A 24,221-nucleotide genomic window follows, 5' to 3' on the forward strand; every position below is an offset into this window, starting at 1 on the left:
AGAATTTGCTTATGAAAATTGGAAAAAATTGTAAAGTTGCTATTAACTGAAATGTAGATATGCATTCATTTTAGCTTTATTTTACTAATATAGTTTCTTCTAGGAGAATTCGTTATATTATTTTATGAATTTTTTAAACTTTTTTTTTGCTTTTTGGAGGGGAGGAAGGTAGGGCAATTGGGTTTAAGTGACTTGCCCAAGGTCACATGGCTAGTTTTGTGTTAAGTGTCTGAGGTGAGATTTGAACTCAGGTCCTCCTGACTCCAGGGCCAGTGTTCTATTCACCATACCACCTAGCAGCCCCTCCCCCCCCCATTATGTTATTTTAATATACATTGAGCTAGCTAGGCAAAAGTGGCAGTCAAATTAAAATTGATAGATGACATTTCTAAGGAGTTAAAAATGCTTCGTATTCATTCTCAGTTCAACCATATAACTCTGAGGTAAGTAGAAGTACAAGTAACATTGAAATATTACGAAATTTCAGATAATGAAATAGAAGTTCAGAGAGATTAAGGGTTTTTTCAAGGTTACATATCCCTAGTAACAGAATAAGTATTCTACTCCAGATATGTTACTCAGAGTCAAATGTTCTTTTCATTATGCCACCTGCCCTTGGGTTCTCAGTCGTGCTTTAATGTGGGGTTAGTAGTGGAAAACTGAGTAACTTAATATGTGTTATAAAAATATATTGATTTTTTTTTTCAATAGAAGTTCTAGATCTTGGAAATTTTCCAATGCAATTTTAGTGCTGAAATGTAAATCCCTTTTCCCCTTGCCTGCCTCATAGGGTCTTGACAATGTTCACAAACAGAGAGTAGCTGAAGTGCTAAATGACCCTGAGAGCATAGAAAAAAGAAGAAGCCGAGAAAGTCTCAATGTTGATGTGGTAAAGTACGAGAGTGGTCCTGATGGAGGGGAGGAAGTGAGTATGAGCGTAGAATGGAATGGGGTAAGTACAGTACACAGTTTACAAGTATAATGTAGGCAGTTAACTGCTGTAACAAAATCTGCTTTCTTTATAGCCATCTTTCCATTAGCATTTTTTCATTAGTTTTTCTAGCTCATTTATTTTGGACTTTATCATTGTTAAAATCAAGTGAGAATTAAGAAAATATAAGATCCTGCCTTTTGCTAATTAACTTTTGCTATTATTTCAATTTTTTTACTCATTTAAACCCGTTTGAAATGATAATTTTGTTTTTAGGAATTGAAAGCTTGGTCTTAAAGAGCATTTAAATGCTGATTGAGTGTCCTGGTTATTTAGAGCATAATACATAAAGTGTAGGTTCATTTTAGTATTAGGTATTTAGTATGACACTTGGCTAATTTGCTTTTATTTACTCATTTTTATCACTAACTTCAGTGTTTTTATTTCACTGCTTAGATTGCTATAGATTTTGTTCAGTTGAATCACTTTTCATTAAAGAAAAATCAATTTATAAATTAAAATTGTATAAATGACTTCTTTTTTCTTTATACATACTCTCAATATAAAAATAGTGTTCATCTGTCTCCATTTGAAAGAGGAGGATATCCAGAATGGTGCATTTATATCTTATGAAGAGTTTTATTTACGTTAACTCATTTATTACCCATATGCCAATTCTTATAGTAAAAGTGTTGTGGTGCCATTTTAATCCTCTTAATAAAGTTAGTTTTAGTTTTTGACTGTTTTTAGAAGATTTCTAAAAACTCAAACTTGAATGTCAGAGATGAATCTTAGATACTAAATATGAAGAATATTGACATATTCGGAAACTTAATATCTGTGAAAAGCATTATATTACTTGAAATTCATTTTTACTCTTTTACATCACAGGTTTGTATTCCAAAAGAAGCCAAATGTGGCTTTTCATATGCTTCTTTCTTATTGAATGTTTATAACATGAGCAGTTTTAAGTTATATCTAGCTGTTTTTGAGTTTTATTTGCATCAGGTAGTTTTTCATTTCAGGATTTGCTAGAATGTGTCCAGTTGTTTTCTTGATGAAAAGCTACATTGTAATGCCAGGAACTTTGCACGTTCAAGAATAGGGATGCATTTTAGTTAACTGCAATTCCATAAAGAGGTTTTTGCCACATTGGTTTAGTGATGGGTTCTCATCTAACCATTTTTTTCCTTTTGATTTAGCATGTTAGCTTGTTTACTACATGAATCCATTTCTTTATCAGGATCTTATACATCTATGGCAGTTTCATAGAAATTATTCTAACGGACATTTTTGTAAAATCAGTCATGCTGCAGAAATTGCAGGGTTAATCTTCTCATCATTGTCTAAAGCTGGCATTTCCTTGGCATTGGTTTTCTCAGTGCCAAGACAATCAATCAGCATCCATTTTGATCCCCTCACATCTGTTATATAGTAGCCCCAAAAGAAAATATTTGAGTAGTTTTTAATATTGTCCACTTGATATTGGAACTGTGTACTGTACTCTTCCCTATAATATGCTGTTTTATTTGCATGCTTTTATATGCTAGGAGTAAATAAAATTCTTTTTACTTATTAAAAGTAAGTGTGTAAATTTTGATATTCTTAATAGAAGTTCTTGAAGAATTCTTGAGACGGTATTTCTAGGTCAATATATTTGCCTGAAAATGAGCTGATAAAGTCATTGATAACTTTAAGACTGGAATTTTCTTAACTTAGGATAGTTGGTTTCATTATTTCTATCAATAGTTATCATCATCACTTTTTTGCCTTATAATGGAATCTTTCCTCTCTGGAGGAGTGGGCTACAGCATCTTGCCTGTTAGTTGGGGTTTCAGGCTGATATTATACATAATTTACTTAAAATTTTCAAATGAGTAAAGAGTGGTTATCTTCTTAAATGGATTCCTATTTTCTTCCTATTCCTCTCAAACTTTTTCATTCTACAACTTAGGACTACTGGCACTACAATATTTGGGTGTTATTTTCTTCTCTCCACAAACTCCTTTTATCAGAAACTAATGCAGTGTTTTTCTTTTCAGAGGAAATATTCTTGACCCCTTAATCTCTAAGTGGACCAACAGCTTTGATAAAATACATTCCAGGTGCATTGTACTTTGGGTTAATTTACTTTTAGCCACAGTAAATACCATCATGTTACTTTAAGATTTCATGATAAAAACTTGATATTGTCCACTTGGTCAGTCATATTTTGGCAACATGGCTCCTCCATCAATAAAGGTGATGAGTGATGGTATGTGAGACCAGAGGGAAAGATCTGTGGTAGGAAATAATGGAATATTTTAAATTTTAATCATATATGCAAAATTTTGAGCCCATATAGGCTGTCATTCAGACAGAATGCAAACATGGCTTTTGTATGTTCAAAGAATGGAAATGAGAAAAAAGTTAATATATGTATGTGAATACTCTTAATTCCACCTATTTTACAAAGAGATGGATTATATATTCCTCGAAAATATGAGGAATATCACTGAGTAAACTCTGAGATTTAAACCCAAATTTTTAACATTGTAATAATAGTTCCGTTGTTTAAGAAGGTACATAATCTCATTCTGTAAGTAAATCTCATTATTGAGTTGAAAGAAATCAATTTTTGAATTTGAAATTATAATTGCTTATTTAAAATGTAACTTGCTTGAAAGAAGTTCTGAAAAGCAATCACTTAAAAAGATGAGTTTATTTTGCTTTTTCAGTGTCTCAGGTTTCTGAACCTGTCAGAGCAATATGTAAATAAATATTCTTGATTAGAGTTACTTTTAAACTCTGAGTATGAAGTTGGACTTATTTTTTAAAAGGGTAGTCCTGTGTTTCACAAGAAATGTGAATGTGTATGCATATCACTGACCCTTATATGTACTAGTAATATGGGTAGTATATGAATAAAATTTAGTGATCATGTTTAAAGCTTACTCTTCCAGACTTGCCTTAATATGAACATTAGATAAATAATTACAGTTGAACACAATGAATTCTGCATAAAATATTCTACATTAACAAATTGTGTTATCTTTCATCTGGTTAGCAGAATTGGAAGTTAAGGATCCATGATTTCCTATTTCTTTTTCCTTGTGTAATTATTTCCTTTGGGAAGAGAGGAGGGTGGAGCACCTAAAATTAAAATTTAGTACTATATATATCCTAATACCCAGTATGATCTGGAGCTTGTTGCTCAATAAATATTTTGGTTAATAGAGTTTCCTTGTTTTATTAATCTTCTAGATAGACGAAATACAACATTTCTAGAGTTTTTATTTAGAACTTGAGGTATTTGGTTGTAATTATTTATCTGGTATTCATAGACAATGACCTATTTAACATCAAACACACAGAGCATATAAATAAATTTGTGTATACAGAAAAATTTTATGTGGGCGTTATACATATATGTTTGAGTTGTAGTAATTGTTCACAAAAGTGTTTTCCGTTTGTAAAGTACTTCCTTGAAGGCTCTTCAGGACATCAGTTATAATTATGTTTTAAATAAAGTGCCAATAAATAGACATTTGAAGTCAATGAAATGCTAGATAAACTGACTTTATCATAGGTCCCTTACCATTAGCCTTACATGGAGCGCCCTGGATATAAGAAACAATGGCTTCATTAAAGGATAGGACCTGTTATTGATGTTTGTGAGAAAATGATAGGGTAGTACAAGGACACTTCAACCAAGACTGCCGAGAGCCTTTCAGGTTAACACTTTTGGGTTTAAACAGCAAGTTCTTTCTCCCAAATGGAGTGCTTTTTCAAATGAGGAACACTCACTTCACACACTCTGTTGAACATCTACTTCTGAAATGTTAGAAACAGAATTATTTCAAGATTCAGCTCTTTTAAAAAGGTGACTGAATTAGAATGAATATTGTTTATATAATACTTCTAAATTCTAGTAGAACTTTTTTTCTGATGAACAGCAAGAGCTTTACGTATGTTTCTTGTCCTCCCAACATCCTTGGGGAGTTGGTAACAAGTTTTATTTTTCCATTTTAAAGATGAGGAAAATGAAGCTCGGGCTGGTTAAATGACTTGCTCAACGTTCCATGGTGAGTCAGAGCTAGCAAATGAATTCAGGTCTCTTGACTCTTTCTAGGGCTTTTTGCCCTAGACTGTCTTGCTCCCATTATAGAGACCAATGACACATTTCTTCCTTTGGAAATGCTAATTTCATAGCTCATTTTATTAGTTGTATGTTCATATTTTAAAATGTGCCATAGATATTCAGATGAGTGGAGTTTGGGTTCCTAGAGATGTCATTTTGCCTGTTAGTTTCTTAAAGAATATAAATGCTTTTTGTTTACAGAAGAAAAAAGGCTTTATTTCTTGTTGTAATGAATAGGCTAAGAAAATACTTCTGACAAAAGTTAAACCTTAAATGAATGTACCTTTCATATTTTTAGATTTTCATTTGTTAAAATGTAGGGGGTTTTCATTCCAGAGTCACTCTTTAGGTATGATCATTTGCAGAACTTTTTTAAGGAAATTTTCTAACATACACCAAAATGGTTTGCTTTTATTTTCATGTTTGGAGTTAACTAATTAAAAGTATAAACAATAGCTTGCCTAGAATATCTGTGTAATTTTAAAATGTCAGTAATAGGTGAAAGTAATTCCAAGTACCTTTTCTTTTTTAAAAAAGAATTAAAAGATTTTGTGACCTAGAAATACTGTAAACAAAGCTGTTATAAGTAGAAAACTATTGAAAGCAATTTTCAAACGGTTTCATTCAGATTTTCTTTCTTCATTTCTATCTAACAGGCCTAGATGCCTTTTGTGATTCTTATACTGTCTCCTGCATGACGGGCGTGCTCCATCGTCAAGCTTTAACTTCTCTCTCCAGTACTGACTGCTGTGCTTTTAGCAAACCTCTATGATTCTTGTCAGAGCTACACTTCTGTGTATACTGGCCCTTCCTTTCAGTGCTGTTGTTCTCTTTGGAGGTTTATTTCTGTACATGTGTAGCTTTGCCAGATAGGTATTTAGTACTACAAAATGTGTTAATAAAACCATTTACTGTGTAACATGATTTAAAAAAAAAGAACGACTAGCTGTTCACTATGAAAAAAAGGTAGTTAAAAGTATCACACAAAGTATTATTCAAATGGCATGATGGTGACCTTTTGAGAATTACTAAACTGTAAAAGTAAGGCATGTGCTCCAAGTGCTTTAAATTGTATTTAGAGACCTATAACTTGGTTAACATCAATATGGAACTCTGGATGTCTTCACTTATGATTATTCTAAAGTAGCATTGCTGTTTAGTCTTTGTGTGAAATTTTGGCAAATATGCTTTTCTCTACTAATCTTTAAGTGTTCAGTGATTTGTGTATCTTTGTCTTTCTAACTTCTAATAAACTCACTCCAACTGACCTGCGTCTTGGTGTCTGTCTGCTTCATAGTACTCTTTCTTCCTTTCATGCAAAACTGTATAGCTTCTAGAAGTAGCAGATAGTTACTGCTAAAACGTACTAAATGATTGATTTTGTGAATAAAAATCAGGTCTTTGCTATGTGGTTTTGATTTCCATTACCCAAAAGTTAGAAGATAATGCAAGTTTAATTATGCAAAAAATGTCTAAATTGTGATTTCTGAAGCTCAATTCAGATTTGATCTCTCCATTTATGTGAAAGCTAATTTACTGTTCTTAGCCAGAATGACTTTTTTTGGGGACAACATTCATAATCTATACTTAACAAAATCATTCTGTAAGGTTCACTAAATGAATAGTACACATGAGATGAGTATTGTATTAAAGTATTAGAAGTAATTTGATTATACCAGGCCTAAATGTCTTAGGTGTGACATCGTTTACTGGACCAAGTGACTACATTTTAATTAAAGTGGAACTTTGTTTTGATGGTATTCCTAGAAGCTTCCTTATTTCTTTTATAATTTTTATGTATTGTCCTTTCTGTCTTAATACAGAAATGTCCTTAATTTTTCTCTTTAGGTGTCATTATTTTGGTGTGAATAAGCTTTTTTTATGTTATAGTCTTTTCAGGATCATGGATTACCTTTAATCACTTCAATAGCTAGATTTGCCATGTGTTAATAAAGTCTATTTGCAAATGAAGTAAATAATTTAGAAAACTGATAGGAAATAGTGACTTACTAGCAACAACTGAGAACAGCTTAATAGTAGAGTGGAATCTTTTCATTCAGCTTTAGCTGTGGGAGGCTTGGAAGGATGGAACCCTTGGCAGCTTCACATTTGTTCACATCTTTTTCAGGATGGCACTGGATCTTTAAAGCGCAGTGGTTCCTTTAGCAAACTTCGGGCTTCAATTAGACGCAGCAGTGAGAAGCTGGTTAGAAAGCTGAAGGGAGGAAGTTCACGAGACAGTGAACCAAAGAATACTGGGTAATTATGTTTTCCTAGCTATGCTGATACTTGCCCCCTTTTATCCATCTTGCAAGCTAAACAGTGGCCAGCTACCTCATTTTTGGGGGTAGCTTTCTCACAAACTTTTTCACACACAAACCTCTGAAAAACATCCCATTTTAATTGTGTTTCTTTATTAATTGAAAGGTTTTAATATCACCTATCTCTGTGTAGATTGAGAAATATTAAATTGGTATCCTACTTTAAAAATTGCCCATTTAGGTGGTTAGAGAGAGCAAGTCTTTGGAAGGATATCATAAAAAATAGTTTTTGGCCATTTAAGTTAAATATATATAAATATATATACACAAACACACATTTGTTGGGGTATTTTTTTTGCTTTTTGGAGGGGGGAGGGCAGGGCAGTTGGGGTTAAATGACTTGCCCAAGGTCACATGGCTAGTAAGTGTTAAGTGTCTGAGGCTGGATTTTGGACTCGAGTCCTCCTGACTCCAGGGTCAGTGCTCTATTCACTGTACCACCTAGCCTCCCCTAAGTTAAATATTTAAAATAATACTGATGCCCTTTAACTTTAAGCAGTGAAATGTCAATTTAATATTAGGATATTTGAACTATTGTTAGCTTATTTAAGAAACCTATTTCTTTAGGTTTTATCTTTTTTATCATTAGCCTGATTTTGATGACAGTGTATCTCCCCACATATATAGTGATTTAATTAAAGTTGTTATGTAGCTAATTACTGCCACATAGCAAATAATTGAGCTTCTACTTTAAAAGGCAATATACCTCACACAAAATGGATTCAGGAGGAAGCGGGGGGTGGTAGTAGAGGGGGTTTAAGCTTTGATTGCAGGGTGGCATGCTGGAAAATTTTCCTCAGAGATTACAAAACCCATAGATATTTGTTTCAAATGCATAACTAGTATTACTCCTGAGAAACATGCATTTCAGAGGTTACACAGCTCAATTGGAGGACAAAGGTATCAAATGTTTTTGAGTGACAAAATTCAGTTTCATCCACTGGTAATCTTAACATACTGTGCTTTAGCAGGTAAATAATTTATTTGTTATTTTTCTTTGATGTTCCCCAATTTGGCATCCTTAACTTGATAATTGGCAAATTGCCATATGACTAGTGTAACTTACCATGTTTTCCAAAGGATTTTTCATGGAAGCTCTATTTACCATCTTGTTCTATTGTTATAATTTATAGTTTTAGAATCTTCTATGATGATTGTGTTGATAATTTTTATATTATTTTCTATGGAGATGTATTTAGCAAGTTCATTCTTCTCATCTTAGGCCAAGAGATTTAGATAAGCAAAAATCAATAAAGCATCATTATAATTCACTCTGATGGATTAATTTGCTGCTTAGCCAATTAAAAAAATAATATTCAACCTGATTTCTCTTACTGGCATGTAATTTTTTTTTTTTTAAGCAATCGGGGTTAAGTAGCTTGCTCAAGGTTACATGGCCAGTTATTTCTGGGTGTGGTGCTGAGTGTCTGAGCCCAGGATTCGATCTCCAGGTCATCCTGACACTGGAGCTGGTGCTCTTACTTGCTGAGCCACCTGGCCACCCCCTGGCATGTAATTCTAAACTTTCAGAACTGAATTTAAAGTGAATATAAAGCTAATATGCTAGTTTCCATTCTGTCAGTATGGGAGACATAGTATAGATTTAGTTTTTTTTAGGTCCCATTTCTGAGGATGCATTTATCTAGTAATTAGGCATTCATGTGATAGCTCTTGAGACATCTAGAATATTGAACAAGCCATGACAGTTTGCTTTTATGTGCCTTAATTGATTTGGGAGTATTCTTATCTGGTTGGTTGGTGATGTTCTCTGGAGAGCATGATTTCTTTGAGAGATTATGCTGTCTGGGAAATTTGTTTATGAACCCTGTTTGTCTTTAGAATACTTTCTATTTCGGGGTTCAAACTTCAGGTGGCTCCTAAAACTTGTGTTTTGGCATATTTTCTTCCTTGCTCTTCCCTTACTAGAAGAATGTATAGATGGGGCAGTGGTAAGTGCTTTAATTCTGTCTAAGTAGCTGTTCATTCTGCTTTGCATAAATATCCAGAGCATTCTTTAGACAGCATAGTATGAGCTCTCTATAAATGTCTTCAGGTAGAAAGAGGAGAAATGAAAAGAATCTGTGTTTCCAAAATTTTCTACTTTTTGGTGAAGGCCAATGTTTGGATTTGTGACTCTTTTCTTCTGCATTCTTCATGTTTTCCCTCTGAATTTGGCATCTGTGCCATAAAGTTATAAGCTAAAGAAATTGATATTTAAAATCAAATTGACTTATTTTATTTCTAAATGCCTACAAACATTTAGGACTCAAGTGACATTTTAACATCAACCTTTTTGTAAATGATGATTATCCCGAAACTGATTAAGATGTTTCCTAGTGAATTGTAAAGGGTGTTAAAACGTTTTATCTTCCAGTGGTCAGAGAACATAAATGCTTCTTTTTGTGCCCTGTTCTTTAGGCAGTTACCAGATCGTTATTTCAGTTTTGTACATGTTTTGAAGTTAAAATTAAATTGCTGAATCTGGCATTAAATGATGTTCACTCTAGTTTTTTGTGTTATTCTTCAAGAATCTCTAATTTCTTAGGTGTGGTCATTGCCCCCATGACTAAGAGATCAAAATCCTCCAAGACTTAGTAGATAGTGTTTGATAACAATTATAGCTAAAAAAAAATTATCACTCTAATCTATTGATGAGTTTCTCAGAACTTAACTAGGCTAGTCCTCAGCTGTTAATCACATCTTACCAGCTTGAGGTCATCCGCTAAAATTTGTGCTACCTTCCATAATATGATGAGGTGTCAGAGTAGTAAATTAACGGAAATTCTCATGTTAAATGACTTTAACAAACTTCACATTTAGCAGCCAGTTTTGCATATTATATGTTCTTCATATGCTTATTGCATCCATAATTAACAAATATAAGTGTGTGATATCTGTAGGTTAATATTCTGCCTATATACCATTGTAATGTGGTCTGCAGTGTAGAAAATTGGTAAACCTGACTGTATACACAATCTATAGATAAAATTTTAGATGGTAACATTATTAAAAAATGGCCTTTAAGTTTTTTGGGTTTTATTTACTGCTTTAATAGCGTCATATAGAAGTCACTGGAGGAATGACATGCTGAATTTTTTTTCTAACTTAAACTTTTTATTTTTGATTTGTAGACATTTTAGGCTTTGAACCATTAAATCTGAATAATGTTTACTGGTAGACTCAATATGCAAAATATACAATACACAAGATGCTGGGCATCAATCCCTAAGAATATAATTTTTCTCATTTTAAAATTATTTTATAGATCCTGTACATACTGCACTATTTCCCCAATTTTTATCTTCCTAATTGTTTAAAAGAATAACTTCAGTTTGATTAGGAAGAACTAAAAATAGCCCATGAAGAAGAGAATGTATGAATTTTTGAGTCACATACAATTAAACCTGGCAGGCATTGATTTATTTTATAGGTAAGACAGCTGAGCTCCAGATTGGGGAAGAAACTTGTTCATGGTTACACAGATTATGATTTTGTGTACCGCTCCCTTACCTAAGAACTATTTGGCTGTTTGACATAGCTTTGAGGTAAATTGAGGTCATCTACTTCTGATATGGGTTTATTTGTAACTTCTGCTTCAAAACACTAGGAAGTAAAGAATGTAACTTTAAATATTTTGTGCTGAGTCTTTGTTTTACCTTGAGTTTGAGTTTTCTTTTTTTCCTTGTTTTTGTTGGGCAGGGGGTGTTATCTTTTATGCAGAGGAAGGAGGATGGAGAAAGAATTTTGTAGTTTGGCCATATTCTTTTTATATTAATGAACTTTCTCATGGCTTTTGAATGTATACTTTTAAAAAGTAACACTTAGAGCATTGTCATTGTGCTTGCTGTTTTGGTTGTTGCTAACCTTCCAAAATGTGTGTCCCTGTTTTAAAGTTACTGACTTAAACTAATTGAGTTTAAAATAATATTACTTACAGCTTATATAATTATACCCCACATTCAGAATTTAAGGCCCCACGTTAAAACATTTAAGATCTTTAATAGCAACTTATTCAGACTTTACATAGGTAATGGATTTGGATTGTTAGAGGTTAACAAACTAAATATAAGTTTGCTTTAAAAATATTAAAGATGTCCTCCAAAACACTGTGTTTAAACAGATAATTGTTTATAACAATGATTATAAAACCATATAGATTATTTTATGCTTAGGAGAATGTTAAAGTTGATAATATAATTTTAGAGTGACTTCTAATATATATAACACATGTAATATGACTTAAAAGTATTTTGAATAATGAGCTTTGAATTTCTAGTTAGAAATATTTGGAACTGTTTTTCATAGCCCCTATATGAACTGTTCCAGTTTTCCTGAAACAGGTATAATTTGTATAAAAAGAGAATTGCTCATCCCACAAGTGAGAATGAAATGAAGCATTAAAGTAGATGTTTCATGTAAATTTTTTCAGAAACATTGAAAAAGCTTGGAAAAAATAAATGTAGTTTATAAACATCACACAAAATAATGTGGCTTAAGATCTTCATTTGCTAAGCCTGATTGGCAAATATAGTTTTGCAAATTTGTTAACAGAAAATAGGTTTTGATCAGATATGGCCTACTTTTTTAAGCTAAGCCTATTTTGAAGGATGAATAAAACAACTAGTAAACAAATTTTATTAGGCCATAATACTGAATGTAGATTTACTGTTTGACCTAATGAAAATTCCAGCCTTCTGTTAGTTTTCAACAGATCATTAAAAACAAATTATGTCCAAGTAAGTGTGCCCTGTGTATCTTTTCTAAGACGTCCTTTTAATTTCAAGTGTTGCCAGTGACACTTAAAAACCCTGTGCGTAACCATGTTTTGCTTGTGTTTGGAGAGCTTAGATTTTTCCATTGTTCTGATTGCTTTATCCTTGCATGTTTGGTGTCCTGGTTGCAGCATGAAGCGTGCCAGTTCTCTGAATGTTCTTAATATGGGTGGCAAGGCTGCTGAAGATCACTTTCAAGTAAGGAGCCCTAAAATAATATTCTTAAATGTGTAAATACCATCAACAAGATCTGGTCACCAAATATTTAATTAGAGAGTTAATGAAGGGATTATTGTACCTTTTAAATAGTTTTTATGTTAGAATGTTTTAGAAATTAAAAAAAACCCTTTAATTCTTAGGCAAATTAGCAAAATAGCTAATAAGGTTTGAGTTACATTTTTATTGTCTTTAAAAACCCTCACTACATTAATGAAAAAAATGTTAAAATTTTAAGTAATTTAACTAAACTGTATCTTCCCTATTCATTACTTTATGTAACTACGTGCATCTAAAAAGATTATTAATATATGTGTTGTCTAGTTAAGGTCTTAAAATGTCCAACATTTTACTAATATGGTAACCTTTCACTAACATTAGCCTAATTATTGTTTTGAGACTTAACACTGTTGAATTGCCTAAATCTCCCACAAATACTCTGCATTGTATTTTTCAGTTTCTGTCTTAGTGTATGCACCATGTATCTTTTCCTGCACTCCCATTTCTTTGAAATATTTATTTTGTAGTCTGAATTTTTATTAAAATGTCATCAAAGCAATAATACTGCTTTTCAAAGATTGTGTAGAATTGATACAAGCCTAGTTTCTGGTTTCCTGTGAGTGCCAGGAATCTGAATTAGGAACTACAGCTAAGTGTCTTAAGTTAAAGCCAATCATGGTCCAAAAAATAATCATAATTTAAATTTGTCCTTATTGTGACCTGGCAATATAGCTCATTTGATCACTATCCTTTCTGAATTACTGACTTTCTTTCTGGTAAAATAGGCTGCCCATATAAGAACTAAATGATAAAAATGTCAAGTCCATTTTTTCTCCTTACTATTGAGGGCAGTAAGCCCTATACATAAATTGGTGCATTGGTTTTTCTGTTCGCCATGAGTGACAACCCCCATTAACTTTAAAATGTCCATAAGGTAAACAAATAAGCAGAAGCACATTTCTCCATTTTTTTTTTTTTGCCTTTTTGGAGAGCAGTTGGGGTTAAGTAACTTGCCTAAGGTTACACGGCTAATTTTTTTTTTTTTTGTGGGTGTTAAGTGTCTGAGGCCTGAACCGAACTCAGGTTCTCTTGACTCCAGGGCTGGCGCTTTGCTCACTGCACCACCTAGCTGCCCTAGAGGCACATTTCTTAACTGCAGAGCTTCACATTAAATTAAAACCATAATTTTTGGATTTAGATCTTGTGAGTTTCTTAGAGCACGTTAAGAGCCTGCTTTAATAGAAGTAAAATAAAACAACCAATTTTTGTTTTTCTGCTTTTTTTTTGGAGGGGGGAAGGCTGGGCAATTGGGACTAAGTGACTTGCCCAAGGTCACACGGCTAGTAAGGGTTGAGTGTCTAAGGCCAGATATGAACTCAGGTCCTCCTGACTCCAGAGCTGGTGCTCTGTTAACTGCACCACATAGCCGCCTCCCAGTTTTTGCTTTTCTAATAGTAATTGATGCTTCTTAATATGACATTAAGTCTAAGTATATATACAGATTTGAGCATAAGGACTATCAATTTTAGATTTATATTATTACTAGTAGTATTTTAAGATCACTTGAAGCATTTTATTTACTTGAATCATTTGAAATTCTACATAAAATATAACTCTTTCCCATTTTATTTTCATGCAGGAACGAAATAATTGTCTGACAGACTCGAGAGTTCTGAGTGCCAGTCACACTGACTTAGCCCATTGAAGTGCTGGGACTGAAGCTAGCTATTTAATGAAGCACTGAGACTCTCAAAGCTTTGGTTCCTCGTCACTCTAGGAACATGTAGATTAGAGGTTCCCTTGCAAAGGACTCTGATTTTTTATATTTCTAAAAAATGACTTTAAAAATGTGGTGACTTTTTCCTTTTTTTAAAGAGACTGTAGGTCACTGCTATCTTCTGTGCTTATACTGAGCTTTGTTACTAATAGTTTTTGCTATCACAATAGCCATGAGCTATAGAAACACTGATATTTCAGATATACTAACATAAGAATGAACAGGATGGTCTCTAGATTCCCCGGACTGAAGCACAGCCAATCAAATAACTCACTAGCTCTTTACTGTGGCATAGTGTAGGCAGGTTCCACTTGCTCCACCACTGCTGTCACATTTATACATGGCTCCTAGAATAGATACTTAAAGTAGTGTTTTAATTAGGCTTTCTAGGTACGTATGTAAAGAGCCTGTCACCATATTATGCCATTGCAGGGTATTCCAAAAATCTTAGTCATGTTTTAAGCCATGCTTAAAAAATCATGCTTCTGGGACACTTCTACAACCAAGATCGAATTGTTCATGGCAGGAGAGTGAGGGGCTGACAAGCAGTGAAGAGAGTCTGTCACACTTCCCTGTAATCACAAATTGTACTAAATTATGTTGACTTCATTTCTGTTGTTTTTGGCCCAGTTCTTATTAGGGCCTGTATGACTTGTCATAAAAGGAAATGAAACAATTGATTCAGGCCACAATGCTTCACAGAGTTAGAGGAGATATAGCCCTAGTCTCCAAATTGCCCTTTCCTGTGTCAGTCTTGGTTGGTGCTTTTGGGGACTTCAGAAGCTTATATTGACCCCAAGACAGGTTCTAGCTGGATGATAAGTGGTATTCTGTTGTCTTCCTCTAGGCTTCACTATAAACTAAAAGGCTATACCTAGTAGAGAGGACTCACCTGGGTCACGTCATGAGGTGAGAGGTCTGATTTCAGGCCACTCTTCAGAAGTTCTGTAAGACTTGGAGAATATAATAAACTTATAAGCTGTCATCAGTGATTGAGCAATTGTGAAACAAAAATGAAAGAAAGAATCTACTTACTGATAAGATCACAAAGATTAGAGAAAAACAAACCTACAACTTTTTGCTTGTGAGCGGGCCAAAAAGAATAGATTATGACCATCCTTGTTGTGAAATACAGATAAGTTATGCAATAATGGAGCCATCTCTATATGAAATGCACTTAAATGTTTCCTATAAAGTACTTGCCTAGTAGTACCTCTATAGAGAACTTGTTTGAAGTTGGATATATAGTTAATGTCTAATGTAGACATTTTACACATAGTGATAATGCTGCTAATTTTAGTTTCTCATGGTGTACCATACTTTATCAGTGAATTTAAGAGAACAAACTTTGGGATTATTATTATAGCAATTTTATTTTTGAAGTTAATTTGTTAAAAAGTCTTTATATAGTTATTAATATATTGTAATAGATTGCAAGGATTATGTATCTGTATGAGGTGTATATGCACATTTTTTCAGTTATATACATAGACCTTTAATATCAAAATGTCCATTGCATATATATCCTATAGAAGATTTCATGTTCCATGACCATTAGCATTATTATGAGATTCCTGTTTTTTTCAGTGTGCTATCTGGTCTTCTCTTACCTGCCTTCCTTGATGATGAGACCTTGTTCCTTCACAGAGCTAGAGACAGAGCCTTCAGTTGCCCTTCTTGATAACATTTAAGCTTGCAGATTCCCATAGAATTAGAACATATGCTTTGTGTTTATTTTGCCTTTAAAACTTCATAGAAACAGATGTACTTAGAAAGTTTCTATCAAGTTGTAAGAAAATAGTAGAAACAGAGACAGCTGTTCTGATTTCATTGCTCTGTAAATCCCATTTTTTAGTGGACTAGCACTAGGTATGCTGTATCTAAATTTGATATATAAAATACATGATTCCTATATATATAAAATATATAAAATACATGAAAATACACGAGGAAGTGCCAGGCAGCATGGCACAGTGGATAGAGAGCTGGTCTGGGAGTGAGGAGGACCTGGCTTCAAGGCTTGCCTCTGATACATAACTGACTGTGTTATCCTGGGTACATTATTTATCCTCTAAGTGCCCCAGGCATAAAGTACAATGAGGGGGTTAATTTATATAGGTAGAGTAAGTCCCAGAGTTCTTTTCCAGGAGTTTACTAAGCTGATAAAATCACAGGGATAGCTTAAAAAAACAAAAAGGAAAATAGGTGTATTGCTTACTCCTTCCTTACTTTGTTCTCTCTAGTCACATCCTAAAATGTTTTCCTTTGCCTAATCAAAACTGATTTCGTTATATGTGAAATGCAATCAGTAACCTAATGACTGATGGTCCAGTTCACTCTAAGATAACAAAACTAGGGCACAGTTAGGATGGAAGCAAAGACTTGAAAGTAGAATCATGTCAACTTTCCAAAGTTATTAGACCTATTTTTACATCTTTGTTAAAGAATCTAATTTAGGTTAATCTCAGTTCTCTGAAGATACATAGTTATGATTTTCATCTTTCAGTAATTTGCTGATTAGAAGTTGTTCAAGTGGATTTCATAACACTTGAGACCATAAGAATTATAAAAACATTACTAGTGAAACCAGGCTGAAAACTAATTTTCCTTTTGGGATTTTTGATTGCATTCTTCTTGGCTGCATTTCAAGATGACAGTTTAACATGGAAAAACTGCTTGAAATCCTGACCCTTCCGTTTTCATAATAAGGCAAACAAATTCACCATTGTGTTGCTATTTTAATTGGGTTTCTGAAATGAAATTGCCTTAAAAAAACAAACATCCAAGTAGATGTCTTTTTATATTCATATTCTTATATTCATGCCTATTTGTTTCTTGCTAATGTTTGACCAAGAAAGATTTTGCCACCAGCATTGGAGAGAAAGGAATCCTGCACACATTTCTATATGTCTTTGCACTTAAGTGCAACATGTGCGTGACAAATGAGCACCAAAAATCAATGAGAAATATAAAGGTTAAGTTACTATGGACCTGTACTATGCTCTCGTACCTAAAATTGTCCTCTAATGAATTCTTCAGGAAAGAATCCATTTGCTCCAGAGATGATTTAACTCCCTGGGAATATATTAATGTTTTTAATGAGATAATGAATAGGGCTTTAGGTAGGCCATTTTCATAGTGTGTGTGTTTTTTTTTTTTATCATTCTCTTCCTCACTTTGAAAGGTCAGTGAAAAATCACAAAGCAGTTTTTTAAAGTTTATATATAGGTTGATGAATAAAATGAATGTTAATGGGTTTACATAGCCTACTAAAAAGTAGGTTTTTAACATTTGGTTATCTGAGTTTCAGTTGTTTAAAATGCATGTTAGCACTTGTTCTTATGTATGTTTACAATATATGATAGGGTCACATGTACAGCTTGGGTATGTTTTTGCTAACTCTGGTCAGAGTGCTGCTAAAAACATTTTAAATGTAATTGTTAGATTTATTCATGGAAGGGCACACAGATATTGCTAGGAACTCATGATTGACTATCTGAAATTATGTAGAATAGATTTTTGAAGGTTTACAACTCCCTTAGAGATTGCTTTGTTAGATATATACCTACTTAAGAAACAAATTTCTGAGATGATTATTAAGTCTCTACACTTAATATTTTCAAGAAGTTTACACTGATTAGATTTTTAAAAAAAGAATCATGTGGGGCTCTCCCCTACAGTCATTTTAAAAGTAAATACATACAACTGTACCACAAAAGTCATTTGGTCAGAAGAGAGTCTATGCTGATATACATAGACACTGTAACTGTTTAATTACTCAGAATTTTGAGGAATGATTTAAGTATTTGATAAAGAAATATGAAGATAACTTAGAAATCACAAATCTCATCTGGCAGATAGACTTAAAAGGTCAGAGTGGCTGACAGGAAAAGAATTTTACCATAGTTCTTGTGTTTGAGGTCTAGTGTATACCTGATGCCTTTCTAGGATGACAGTGTTTTAAACCAGGCTATTAAAGCTGACGACTGTTTCTGGAGAGGTCAGGACGTTGTTGTTTTTGTAGTACTTTGGATTCTATGATGCTATTGTCACTCTTTTACATTTTCCCTTTTAAAGATACTAGCTTTGCCCAAAGAATAGTTTGACAAAGTAACATTTTACAAAATATTTACTGTGTATTTCATAAGTTTAAGAAATGTTTGCTTCCCACTGATGAAAATGATAGCATAAAGCACATATTGTTCAGTGTTAGCTTTAAGAGGAAACTGCACATTTAATACTTGCTCAGTGAAAGCACTGGTTGTTAGGACCAAAGCTTTAGAAACACGTTTATAGGCACCATAGTTTCTGAAGTCACAAGAGATGAGCTTGGCTCCTCTCTTTAGGTGCTTCTCAAGTCATCCTTATCTGGAAAATGGGGACAATATTGCTACCACCTCACGTGGCTGTTGTGGGGAAAATACTTTGCAAACCTTAAAATGCTATAGAGAAGTGAATAGAGAATATATAGAATATTATAGAGGCAGTGAGGTGTGCATGCATATGTACTACCTGCATCATAGCTTCTGTAGCCCACCCTGCTTGATAGAGGACATGGAGGGTAGTAGGAACAAGGATATGGAGTGCCTGTCTTGAAACTTTCTTTCTTAGAAGAGTATTTCATTTCTTAATCTTGGTATAGAGGTTTTCACTTGATATCTGTTTTATAACCACATTTTCTTTATTGATGGTAGTGTCAAACCTGAGTGTTTACATTGATTCTGGGATTTACTGCATGTTTTCAGAAGTGTGTGTCATTTCTATTAAATTTATGTGCTGCATCTCAGTGCCTTGGTCTTATTTTTAAATGTACTATTTATCTTACATAAAGGACCTGTTGGCATTTTTCTCAAAAGTTACAAAAATAAAACTTATTTGCTACAACTTTATGAAGTTAATTGTGCTTTTGCATGAGTGCTCATAAAATGCCAAACACACTGACCTTATTTTCCTTAAATTTGCAGGCTGACATTTCTTTATGTCTTAAACTGTGAATCACAACTAGAGAATATCTTAACAGGGAATCCTGTAATTTTAATAAAAAATCTTAATGATGTGTCAGAATTGTTTTAAACTTAGGTTCTTCTAGAAAAAATGAGGGGCCCACCAGAAAAGGACAACAGTACTTGAAGGTTTTACCCATAGTCACTTTTTAAAAGGCCTATTTTCTCTCTCTCAGCCTTCCCCCAGCAAAAGTTAAGAGTTGTTCCCTTGCATAGTAATATTCTTTTCAGTTATCTAATTATGTAAATATTATACAATTAGTTGTTTTCACATAGATAAGTGTTTACTATTTTCTGTCAGAATCTCATTTCCTAATTAGTAAACTGCACCAGAATTAGTATGACAGTGTTCTGTCATGGAGAGCCAGTGGAGTAGAGTTAGGAGTGCCTCGCTTCATTGGGTTTATCCCCTGCATTTACTAGCTATATAACTGTGGGCAAGTCTCTCTTGTTTCTTTATCTGTAAAATGAGGATAATACTAATGGTAGTACCTATCTCATATGGTTATAAGGATCGAATGCGATGTGTATATAAAGTGCCTTGCAACTACTTGAACTTGCAGACAGAATATGCAGACATGGGGAAGGGGGACTGTTGGGTGTATGATTTTGCCCTATAGTCAGTCACATCAGTGCCATTTCTTCTTAAGGAGGCACAATATATGTAATTTTTAATTCCTTAATATAAGATTTGTCTGCCAAATTGCTAACAGTTATATTTTATAAAAGTCTGTTATTTTACATGAAGACCCACTGTTGACCTTGCGTCCTAAGATGAACTAACTGGTCTTATTTCCCTTAAATTGTTGGCTTATACCATGTTTTCAAATCATAAAGTGAGTCACAGTTATGGAATTTCCAGGTAATATGATTTTTACCATCTCAGAGACTTGGGGCTAGAAAAGCTCTAGGACAAGGAGATGAAAAAAAAAAAGAAACCTCCAAGACTGAATCTAGTGTTCTTTATTTTTGTTTAATCTCCTTTCTATCAAGTAGTCTTCAGTGTTTCGCTGTTTTATTAGCAGATTGACTCATTTCATTTAAAAATATTTGTTATCATTTCTTCAAAATCCTAGGCAAAAAGAAAATGCTAGGCAAGATATGTCCCGAAGGAGCTTGATGTAGATCAGAAGACAAGATGGAATGATCCTTCCAAATAAAACTAGGATAAACGTGTATATGGAAAGTCCTTTGCTTATTGGTGGCTTGCCTCAGAGTTAGGAATGGCAGTTTTATCTTATGTGATATTTAAGAATGAGGAGACTAGAAAATTTCCCCATTATATTTATATTCTGAGTCTTTGCTCATAAGCTTGGCTATAAGTGAGAGACAAAGGCTGAGCAATATATTTAGAGCAAAAGTTATTCAGACTTTAATCAATTTTTGTGTGTGTAATACTAAAAAGGAGCAGACTGTAACCTTAGATTAGATTAATGTGAGTGTAATATCCAAATATGAACATTATCTTTGATTTGTTGTCGTAATGGAATTTTTTATGGCACCTTCACCTAAGTTTTCTGAGGGGTAAAAATGCTCATATTCTACCATTTTAAAAGCTGAACTCCTGGAGAAATGTTTTACCAAGAGCTCAGAGGAACAGTTGCTGACACCCAGGGTTCTGTGAAATCTCTTAGAGCCAGTTTCATGTGGATGTTCAACTGTCTGCTTTCAGTAACCTTAGCCAGAAGACGTGTCAATTATAATGGTAATTGTCCCAACTGATATAAACTTGATAGAACCTAAAAGACTATATATATACACTTTTTTTTTTTACTTTTTCTTTTAATATTTTAAAAATTGACTTTTTTTTTCATTTCACATCTGACTATATTCCTTCTTGCTTCTCTTACCAGCAAGCTATCTATCCCTTACAAGAATTAATGAAGAGTTAAGCAAAACTAGCCAATATGATGTTCCATGTCTCTAGTATGCCCACGTGCCCTAGGAAGTTATTTTCTCATCTCCTCCCTGGCCAAGTTTAGTCATTTATGATATAAAATATTTTCATTTTCAGTGTTACTGTCATCATATGTATTGTTTTCCTAATTAACCTTACTTCACTTTTCATTTGTTTTTGTTATGGTTCCTAAAACAGAAAGGGCAAGCTTGTTGAGAGAGGCTAATTGGGCAATTTTCATTTCTCATCAGAGTGGTAAAGGGTTAATGTAGATACTAAGAATCTTTAGAGCACACCTCAACTTCAATTTATTTATTTTTTTATTTTTTGCCTTTTGGAGGTCAATTGGGGTTAAGTAACTTGCCCAAGGTTACACGGCTAGTTTTTTTGTGTGGGTGTTAAGTGTCTGAGGTGGGAACCGAACTCGGGTCCTCCTGACTTGGGGGCCGGTGCTTTACTCACTGCACCACACCTAGCTGCCCCCTCAACTTCAGTGTAACAAACATTTTTTAAGCACCCACAGTTGTTCAAAGCACAAGTGCAGTGATACAAAGATAAGAGAATGGAACAGTGCTTGTCCTCAAGGAGCTTACATTTTATGGGGAAAGGGAGGCAAGAGGGATGGAGCTTTAACATGTATAGGAAATATATGTATGGGGCTGAGGAAAAACGCTAATCATGGAGGACGGAGGGGAGGGTCAGGAAAAGTCTTGCTTATGATGGCACCTAACTGGAGTCTTGAAAGGAGTCAGGAATTCAGTAAGGAGGAAGGAAAACGTGGGGATAGCCTGAACCAAGGCACCAAAGCAGAAGAAATATCATTTGTAGGGAAGGCAGGGAGATACCAAGTGGCCCAATTTGGCTAGAATGTAGAATGAGGAATTAATGTGAAATGTGGAAAGCTAAATGCTTTAAGTGCCAAATAAATATCCTTAGAAGCAATTCAGAGCCACTAGAATGTTATTTACCATTAAGGACTAGTTTAAAGCTATGGGGCTAAAAGTCATAATTCTTATTATGGGCATCTGACAAAATTTCTTTCCTCAAATGCAAATAGTTCACATCTTCTCAAGTGGCCTCTGCCTTGATAGTTCCCAGCCCTCCAAGAGTCCTAATGTTTTAAAAAATCCATAAAAATGAACAATTTAATCCTCTCTGGACCAACCCATGAAGCTAACAGAATGACATCAAACTATTCAGTGTTAATACTTTATTTGAAAAATAGGGCTTAGTAGCATGCACACATAGGCATATATATAAACACAAACTGCAGATTAATAAAGGTTTTTGTAGAAAGAACTGTAGTAATTGCCTTACTCTGCTCCTTTTACACCCTCTGCATTGACTGTGTAGTGACAATAGGCCTGGGGCAGATGTGGTGCAAAAATAACACTCAGTGTCCTAACAACAGTCCCAGTAGCTGAGGCATCTGTATCTCTGGAAAACTCACAGGATGGGCGACTGACCATCAGCCTCATTAGTAGTTGATTGGACCAGGTTATTCCAAGTGCTGGAGAAACTCTCTCAAGTACACTAAAGAACAAGATAGGAACAGTTAGTCAGTGCTGGGTTTGTATACATTAATTTTTTAAAAAACCATAAATACCCCCAATATACTGTCTGACTTTAGTTTTTCTTTTTTGGCTGAGTGCAGCCTTCTGTCAAGTAGCTTCTCTTCAACTGGGCTAGTTCAGTTTAGCTTTCCTACACCTAACTTAATGGAAGGATAAACACCCTTCACAAAAACACAGAAATATGACTAATCAAAATAGGTCTAGTAGTACTTACTCCAGATTAGTGCCAGCAGGCCTCCTCTCATCCACTGTATCTGTTATCTGGAAAACACAAAATTGGGTTCTGTCCTGGTAACTAACTGTTTAAAAAGCTGTGAAAGAGAGAGGACAAGATTGCCCTTGATCATGGTAGGCAGCACCCAAGCTGTTAATAGTTTTTTAAGGGACAGATAGTGATCTGGATATCATCTGCTGTGGGAGATAATAGGAGAATCTAATTTCATTCTGCCAAGATAGCACTCTTTGATGTTGTGGCCAAAGGGCCAGATTGCAGTACTACTTACCACGGACCCTTTCTTCAAAAAAAAAAAAAAAAAAGCTTCCCTTTTCAGATATTGAACATCTTTCTTTCCTTGAGCATAAAATAGGTTCATACCTGATTAATGCACAATACTGGGCTCTGGAATCCACTGCTTAATTGGTGCAACTTTGCTCCAAGGGTCTGTAAATATTTGGCTTTTGTAATGGAATGCTGGATGCCAAATTCACAGCGAAACAGAGCAGCAATGGAGTCAATGATGATCAGTCGGACCATTCCACGAGATAGCAAGATGGGAGCCCTCATAGTAATGCATTCAAATAATGTATCCTGGAACCAGAGTGGGAGAGCAGTGGGAACATGCACTGTGACCATACACAGCCCAGCCTTAAGCAGCCAGTCCTTAGTTACACCCTAGGCTGATAACTGAATATCATTGGATATCCATGTTCACCATAGGTAGCTTCCTTCAATAACTGAGGATGGTATCAGACCTCTCTATTGTCTGACATTATGAGGGAAAATACAATTTGGGATCATAGAGGCTTTGCTTGTCCAGTTTTCTAATCTAGTGTGTAACTCCAGACAGTTCCCAGAATAGTGAAAATAAACACAAGGGAAAGCAGGCTGGGAAAATGGATCTGAACAAGTTCAAGCTGAAGTTGGTGTCTGCCTGCCATTGGCCCACCTGTGGGGGCTGTCACCACAAACACAGGACTGGCTGCCATGCAGAAAGAAGAAACCTTCAGATCACGATTTTTAGGCTAAATAGATTTTAAATCCTTAACGACAATGGGAAGAGAAAAATGATCTTCATGTTGGGTCCTAGAACAAGCACTTAAATCTTCCCTGTCCCAACTATGCAGCAGCTGTGAGTTTTGGTTTAGTAGGAAACCAGAAGAAATTACTCAATAATACCATCTTACTTGGTCCAGAGGACTGTACTTTGCTTTGATATTTGCTTCCTTGGACAGTGTGGGTTATTCATAGTCTACACTGTAGGGCAGAGAGATAAGTACATTCTTTAATTCTTATATCCCCAAATGAAATGTGACCATGACCCGTGCCAAGACAATGGAGGTGGGTGGGGAGGGTAGCTGGAATTTAAGGAAATGTGGTGGTAATGCCCATG

At 34.4% G+C, this 24,221-nt stretch overlaps 2 protein-coding genes across 24 annotated transcripts in view; one reads left to right on the top strand and one right to left on the bottom strand.

Annotated features, from left to right (window-relative positions):
• KLC1 (kinesin light chain 1) overlaps positions 1–24,221 on the top strand; it is a 108,541-nt gene that overhangs the window by 80,749 nt on the left and 3,571 nt on the right. For 3 of the 15 annotated variants that reach the window (XM_069103786.1, XM_069103785.1, XM_069103787.1), the window contains exons 13-16: positions 791–952; positions 7,180–7,310; positions 12,276–12,342; positions 14,000–19,021. In XM_069103786.1, the coding sequence (XP_068959887.1) occupies positions 791–952; positions 7,180–7,310; positions 12,276–12,342; positions 14,000–14,065 (426 nt within the window). In that variant the 3' untranslated portion in view covers positions 14,066–19,021. The other 12 variants (XM_069103788.1, XM_069103790.1, XM_069103791.1 and 9 more) reach the window with 12 other exon arrangements.
• The window catches only part of XRCC3 (X-ray repair cross complementing 3), a 64,755-nt gene continuing 62,766 nt past the window's right edge, over positions 22,233–24,221 (bottom strand). For 8 of the 9 annotated variants that reach the window (XM_069103806.1, XM_069103802.1, XM_069103801.1 and 5 more), the window contains 3 exons: positions 23,207–23,419; positions 22,826–22,872; positions 22,233–22,570 (listed from right to left, as the gene is read on the bottom strand). In XM_069103806.1, coding sequence (XP_068959907.1) covers positions 22,351–22,570; positions 22,826–22,872; positions 23,207–23,419 — 480 coding nt within the window. In that variant the 3' untranslated portion in view covers positions 22,233–22,350. The remainder of the gene's footprint in view (positions 22,571–22,825; positions 22,873–23,206; positions 23,420–24,221) is intronic. The other variant, XM_069103809.1, reaches the window with a different exon arrangement.

The sequence above is a fragment of the Petaurus breviceps genome, unplaced genomic scaffold (assembly GCF_028583685.1).
Source record: "Petaurus breviceps papuanus isolate PSGF00001 unplaced genomic scaffold, PetGlider_PUasm1.0 64, whole genome shotgun sequence".
NCBI classification, from domain to species: Eukaryota; Metazoa; Chordata; class Mammalia; order Diprotodontia; family Petauridae; genus Petaurus; species Petaurus breviceps.